The sequence below is a fragment of the Melanerpes formicivorus genome, unplaced genomic scaffold (assembly GCF_026170545.1).
Source record: "Melanerpes formicivorus ecotype bairdi unplaced genomic scaffold, bMelFor1.0.p_v2 SCAF_3, whole genome shotgun sequence".
Taxonomy (NCBI): domain Eukaryota; kingdom Metazoa; phylum Chordata; class Aves; order Piciformes; family Picidae; genus Melanerpes; species Melanerpes formicivorus.
The window spans coordinates 4,647,631-4,654,899 of record NW_027142355.1 but is presented as its reverse complement, the minus strand read 5'-3'; the positions used below and the strand labels follow the sequence as shown (position 1 = coordinate 4,654,899).

The 7,269-nt window shown below is 41.3% G+C and overlaps 1 protein-coding gene across 2 annotated transcripts in view; it reads left to right on the top strand.

The window, feature by feature from the left end:
- Positions 1-1,962: 1,962 nt before the first annotated feature.
- ATP6AP1 (ATPase H+ transporting accessory protein 1) overlaps positions 1,963-7,269 on the top strand; it is a 60,549-nt gene continuing 55,242 nt past the window's right edge. The window contains exon 1 of one of the 2 annotated variants that reach the window (XM_068165391.1): positions 1,963-2,075. In XM_068165391.1, the coding sequence (XP_068021492.1) occupies positions 1,963-2,075 (113 nt within the window). The remainder of the gene's footprint in view (positions 2,076-7,269) is intronic. The other variant, XM_068165401.1, reaches the window with a different exon arrangement.

The window sequence follows — 7,269 nt, the reverse complement described above, 5'->3', positions numbered from 1 at the left end:
ATGGAGGTGACCCACAATTACCTTACTCTTCACTGTCACAAGTCAGAAGAACAGTGACACACACTGCTTCCTTGCACTGTTTCACAAAGCAAAGATCTTTGCATTGTGTGAGCTAAAGAATGAAAAGAATCACAGTCTGGGTAAACACGGGCTTAATGAACTAGCACTATAGTAATAAAGCACTATTTCTCTGGGCTGCCAACTGCAATGCAAATTAGCAGCTTCAGCAAAATTGAAAGCTTTGCTGGAAATTCCACAATTCCTTTAGTATTCTGGGCTCAGCCACATTGTGCACCCTTGATTTACAAAATGCTGACCATCTTCATTTCTCATATGAAGGTTAATTGTAAGAAGATGACAGACTTACAACCTGCTGGCTTTGTGGGTGGGACATGCTCACAAAAACTGGCCAGGTTGTTCTGGACAGTTATGTGAAAAATCAGATCACCTGCATTCTGGTTAAGTGAACCACTTTGAGAATTCCAAAGTATTTTGTTTGTGTTGACTGAGCTATTCTAATACATACTGAAGTCTCCCTTGGAGTGTGCCAGTTCTACCCCTTTCTTTGTGCTCGGGGTTGCTGTCTTACCTGTACACACCCTTAAACAAACAAACAAACAAACAAACAAACACTGGCTTGTGAAGAAGAGAGATGGAGGATATCTAACATCTCTGAGAAAAAGAGGAAAGAATGCAATTAAAGAGTTAAATTCAGTGTTATGCAATGATAACATGGAGAAGGAACATGTAGATGGCTTTATTGCTTCCCTCAAAATTATTCTTTTTGTCTCAGAAATTGATTTCAGATTGAAATGATGAACAAATTGCCTTATATTAAATAACAGCTATGTAACAGTATGAGTTAAGGCAAATAGATTTAACTACTCAAGCTACATTTGCTCAAATTCAGAACTGCATTTCCTCTGACATCTGTTTATATCTTCTCTTACAATTTTCCTCATGCTTCCTTATTTTTCCTTTCTCAGAACTTGTTTCAACATAGCTAACAATTTCTTTTGTGCATTATCCAACATCTTGTTCTGATTCTGAAGAGGCGTCTGTGCCCTGTGCTGAACATGTGCTGAGTGACTGCTGCCGCTTAATGTAGTCACAAGGTTTAGAAACAGCTTGGATCTTGGCAAGAGCAAAAAAGTATGCCAGAGGAATTTGCTTCCCAGCCTGAAGAAATTCTCTATGACTATTTTGATCTTGCATGATACTTGTGAAATACTGAAGTCATGTCAGGTTCTTAAGTCATTATAATTTGCTCCTGACTTGATATTTTTTTCATCTTTGGGACAACATTACACCGAGCAAAAGATAGCAGAACAATTCTGTGTTTCAGTGGATAGACTCCAAATGTTCCATTTTCTCACTTTCTTCCTTCTTGCTGGAATCTGCAATGGGTAGATTTACTGCAGATTTCAAACCTGTCAACACCCAAATGTGTGACACCAGCTTTCAGTACATGCGAAAGAACGAATCTGAGGGACACGATAATATGTAGCAGAGGAAGAAGATAGAAGTTCTGCAGAATACATTTTGTGCAGTATGGGAAACTTTTCTATAAACTCCATTTTGAGGTTGAATAACTCTTATCACCCTGCAGTTACCAAGAAGTTAGAAAACAGCAGGACAGGAATTTGGACTCCATGACGCTCCCTTGTACTACAGCCTGTGTGCAGAGAGGATTATCTACTAGAATGTTAGAGAAGTCTCTCTGAGGCGAGTTTTATGAGCTGCTTAAAACACGAATGTAAAAGCCATTAAAGATGCATGTAACTCCCAACTGCAAGCTAAGGAAGTTCATGTTTTGAAAATATCCAGTGCTGTTAGGGAGCAACCTCACCCAAGCAGCCTGGCTGAATCTGGATAGCTGCTGCTGAACCAGGAAGTGCAGCTGTGCATACACTCAGACTTTCCTTTGCGGCTGGCCAGTTACAGATGCAGTTGCCTGGAGTCATGCCGCAGCTCTGCTCCACTGCTCTATCATCGCTGCTGTGCACCCTCACTGTGCTGCTCAAAATGTCTCTGTCAGTGGACCATGTGCCAATGCTTCTTTGGTCAGCTCAGAGGTAAGCAACCTAATAGGAGAGAATCTCTCTTTCTGCTATCGCTCTCTCTGTGTGTGTATGCAGAATATATTTCATATCAGCAATTGTGATAAACAACTTTTGGGCAACAAAATTTCCCGATACATAAATTTGCTTTTCAGCAACCAAACAACCTAACAGATTAATTTACCCATTTTTATTCTAGTGTTCTAAGATGAGCAGTAAGAAGTAAATAGATTCCATATTCTTCAAGTCTGAAGCAGATATGCTTTATTCACCCTAAGGCAACCCTGAACTCCACTGTTACAGATTTCATGACTTAAAAGCACAACATAAGGCATTCTTGATAGATCCAAAGAGACACAAGAAATTCAGGGTTTGCACACACTTAAGAAGTTAGACTTTGAACCTGCTTTGGAAGAGCCAGATATAGGCCTCTTTTTTTCCAAACAGGGATTTTATTCATGCAGACTTTAAGGATTTTATAGAATTACTTGGGATTTCAAGAAACACAACAGTTTGGGCAATGCAGTAGCTTCAGGTGGGGTACTGGATATGTGAAGTTGTAAGTGGACAATGCATCATTCATTCACAAAGCTGTTTCTGCAGGGCATACACTTTGTTTTCATCTAGGAAGTACTGCCCCAAAATACAGGAGATTGTGATATCACAGGACTGTTTAGAAAGGCTAAAGGCAAGCTCCTATTCTGGGCAGGAAGATGACAAGAACTCTAGGTTTGCCTAAGGTGTGCTTTGGCCTGAGCAAATTACTTCACCTCATATGCTCTGCAAGCACATATGTACTGGATCTAGTTCAACAGGCCTGATCTCATCTGGGTGTTTATTCATTTGTCTAATACAAATAATCCATAGGACCAAGAGTGTGTAATGCATGTCATAATTCCTCTGGCTGATTTAATGACTATAAAATGCTTTCTAATACTGTGAATATCCTTGATGCACAGGTTAACCCTCTCTTGTGCTCCAAGGATGAATAAAAGGGCCCCTAGTGTCAGGGAGTCCTGTTGGGTACCTTTGTTGGCACGACCAAGCAGTGAATCTTGGGCAGGAGCAGATTTGCTTCTGAACTCCCTTTAGTCGTCAGCTCTTGTCAGGTCTGAATTCATGGGGCTTGATTCTTTTCTGTCTCTATTGCTTTAAATTCCCAGAGTGATATTTGTGTTTTATTCTTCTGTAAACTGAGAAAGGAATCAAACCAGTGGCTTCTTGGGAAGTAATAATCCTTTTTAGCTAGATGTGCTGGATTCACTCTACTTTTCATGAGGCTTTGAGCCATTCTTCAACACATTTCAGACACTGTGAACTATCTAGCCTTCACTAGGAAGAGATTAGAGTGGATTCTGTTCTCATCTATCCCAGTGTAAGCCTTTTGTCTTAAGGCAAGATTATTAAAATTTAAATCTGAGAGCTTAATCTTGTTAATTCCTTTCCTTTTCTTCTTTTGCCTTGCCTCGCCTTGCCTTCCCTCCCCTTCCCTCCCCTCCTCTTCCCTTCCCTTCCCTTCCCTTCCCTTCCCTTCCCTTCCCTTCCCTTCCCTTCCCTTCCCTTCCCTTCCCTTCCCTTCCCTTCCCTTCCCTTCCCTTCCCTTCCCTTCCCTTCCCTTCCCTTCCCTTCCCTTCCCTTCCCTTCCCTTCCCTTCCCTTCCCTTCCCTTCCCTTCCCTTCCCTTCCCTTCCCTTCCCTTCCTCTTTTCTTTCTTCTTCAGGGACTCTTTCTCCATGTGTATGCCATACAAACAATCACACTACTTCTCTGCTTTTTCACATGTTGTGCTGTCATGTTGAGAGACATGGAAAACAGACAGGCAGGAGGTTTTGGTTTTGTTTCTTTCACACATAGCCTGGACCTTGTATTCTTTCCCCAGCAGTAATTAATAATAGCTTTGACATATGTCTACCCCTCTATTAAGTATTTCCACAAACTGAGCCTCCAGTCCTTAGGGAGTCACAGCATATGAAATTTGAAAATTTTGATATGGTTTCATCTGGTAACATTTTTTCCCCCCTGAAAGAAATAAATGGATGTCTCAACATCAAGGCTTTTTTTTTTTTTTTTTTGGTAGTCAGAGTACTTAGTTCACTTGTAGATAACACAGGCATGTGTATGAGTACTAAAGGTCTGCATTTAAAAGCAAATTAAATGTTGGAAAGAGTTGTTCTTAGGATAAAAGTGATCCTATGTTTGTAAGAAAAGATCAGTGGTTCCTTTGTCCTACTTCCTAGTTTATATAAACACCACACCTGTTGCCAATATAAGCTAAGTCTTATCAGTTAATCCTGGCTAGTCATAAAAGCAAACTTTCCACCCAGATGCAAGTAGCAACTTGTTCTGCTGCAGACTGTTCAGGTTCATACAAATCTAGAACAAGAAAATCAGGATGCCACTACCCTGATTAAACCAGTTTCAAGGTTAGAATGGAACATTTTCTGGAAGAGGTGTTCCACCTCCTATGACATTTTCACTTTTGAAAGGTAGAGCTGTTGCAGGGCAAGAAACTAGTTCTGGTGAAATTCAATGAAGCAACTAGAAAGATTTGTGCTGTTCTTTAAAATAACATTAACAGCAGCTTTGGTTTCTAACCCTTAACTCTGCGCTTTATTTCTTAGAAGAATGTAACACTTTAAACTGTCTTTTTAATGCACTGTTATCATGCTATTGAAATAATGTTAGATGTCAGATACAGATGGAACCTGCCACTGATAAATACATTTAGTGTGCAAAACATAAGGGAACATTGATAATAATAATAATAATAATGATAATGATAATGATAATAATAATAATAATAGTAATAATAATATAGGTTGGAAGAGACCTTCAAGATCATCGAGTCCAACCTATCATCCAACACCACCTAATCAACTAAACCATGGCACCAAGCACCCCATCCAGTCTCCTCCTAAACCCCTCCAATGATGGTGACTCCACCACCTCCCTGGGCAGCCCATTCCAATGGGCAATCACTCTCTCTGTGTAGAATTTCCTCCAAACATCCAGTCTAAACCTCCCCTGGTGCAGCTTGAGACTGTGTCCTCTTGTTCTGGTGCTGATTGCCTGGGAGAAGAGACCAACCCCCACCTGTCCACAACCTCCCTTCAGGTAGGTGTAGAGAGCAAGAACGTCTCCCCTGAGCCTCCTCTTCTCCAGGCTAAGCAACCCCAGCTCCCTCAGCCTCTCCTCACAGGGCTTGTGCTCCAAGCCCCTCACCAACTTTGTTGCCGTTCTCTGGACATATTCCAGCAAGTCAACATCCTTCCTGAACTGAGGGGCCCAGAACTGGACACAGTATAAATCCTTACAGGAAGAAAAGTAAATCAAAGAACTCTTTTCTCTCAAAATAAAAATGCAGATCTCTAAGAGAAAAAAAGAATGTTTTCTATCAAACTATAATCTTCCTCCATTGAAGTCTGAGAAAAGATGGGGTGGGAATAGCTCAGTAGGTCACAGTGTCCTGCTTTTCACAAAGGAGTACTGAAGTATCAGTGGACATTCTCTAGCTAAATTTGGTCTAGAAAAATTGATCTTTATCTTCTATTAAGCTTTAAACTAACATCTCCTGGCTGCCTTTTGAAGAAGGAGAGTGTTCCCCTTGCATACAATACAGAGCAGGAACTTGATTTAGCCATTTTCAACCAATAATCAAAGGAATTTGTTTTCCTCCACAGAGAGGGAGCTTGAATAAATAAATTCATTAAAATCAGCTTTTGTATTTTCACCCTTGTGTTACAGAAATCATTTTTACATACAATTATTGAAAATATATTACTGCTTTCATTTATGCTATGCTTATATGGGGGAAAAAATCATTTTCTGGCAAATCCAGCTTATAAGACACTTTGAGAAGTTGTTAATGCCAAATAGTGCATTGCCAGTTTTTCCTAGAACTGCAAGGAATTTACTGAAAAATCTATTGGAGGAAGGGGGAGTATAAAAAGGATACAATGGAAAGTTTTAGCTGTAACTTTATTGGACTTAGGAGATACTGTGTGCTACCATGTAGCTAGCTGTGTTTATTTCCAGTGATCACAGGAGAAAATATTATTTCTTATATGATAATCACAAGATGATTGAAAGAGGCAACTCTCAGAAATAACTTGTAGGAAAGAGTTGAGAAGCCAGCTACAGAGCAATAATGTAAGCTCACAAGTTATGGTGATAGAAGTCCTGGTTTTTTTTTCCATCTACCCTTCTGAGGGTCCAGATATAAGAAACCTTGAAATCTTTGCTTCTATCTGCCTAGAAAGGACACTTAATGGCATGCCAGAGCTGTTAGGGACAAAAAAGAAGCAAAATAAGGCAATCTTTCTCAGCATAATCTGGCTGTAGGAGAAAAGAGAAAGCCGTTGAGTTTTAAGTTTCCTCCAAAAGCACATGCATTAGCAGAAATGCTCCTCATTGTGAGACTCCAGGGCTGATGACCCCAGGATGTTTTTACAGGGACGTTAATTCTGTTGCATCTGGCATGCAGATGACTACATGACACTGGGCTTCTGTGCACATTGTGTGCATCCTATGGTGAACTTCACTGATTTCTTGCTTACCGCTTTCAGTGCAGACTTCAAAGGAATGGACCAGATCATTGCATTGAGTAAAGCACACCATCAGTGTACCCATGATGCAGTGTCTGGGGCAGTCAGATGTATCTGTTTCACTCTGCAATTCACAATAAGCCAGCTAGGCTGGAAAGCATCCCTGAGGAGAGATACTTGGGGGTGCTGGTGGGCAAGAAGCTCAACATGAGCTCTCAATGTGCACTTGCAGCCCAGAAAGCAAATCAGATCCTGGGCTGCATCAGGAGAAGTGTGGCCAGCAGGGCAAGGGAGGTGATTCTCCCCCTCTACTCAGCTCTGGTGAGACCCCACCTGGAGTACTGTGTCCAGTTCTGGAGCCCCTATTACAAAAGGGATATGGAGGTGCTGGAACGTGTCCAGAGAAGAGCCACAAGGATGATCAGAGGGCTGGAGCACCTCTCCTATGAGGACAGACTGAAAGAGTTGGGGCTGTTCAGTCTGGAGAAGAGAAGGCTCTGAAGTGACCTAATTGTGGCCTTCCAGTATCTGAAGGGGGCCTACAAGAAGCCTGGGGAGGGACTTCTCAGGATCTCAGGTAGTGATAGGATTAGGGGGAATGGAATGAAGCTGGAGATTCAGCTGGATGTGAGGAAGAAGTTCTTCACCATGAGAGTGTTGAAGCCC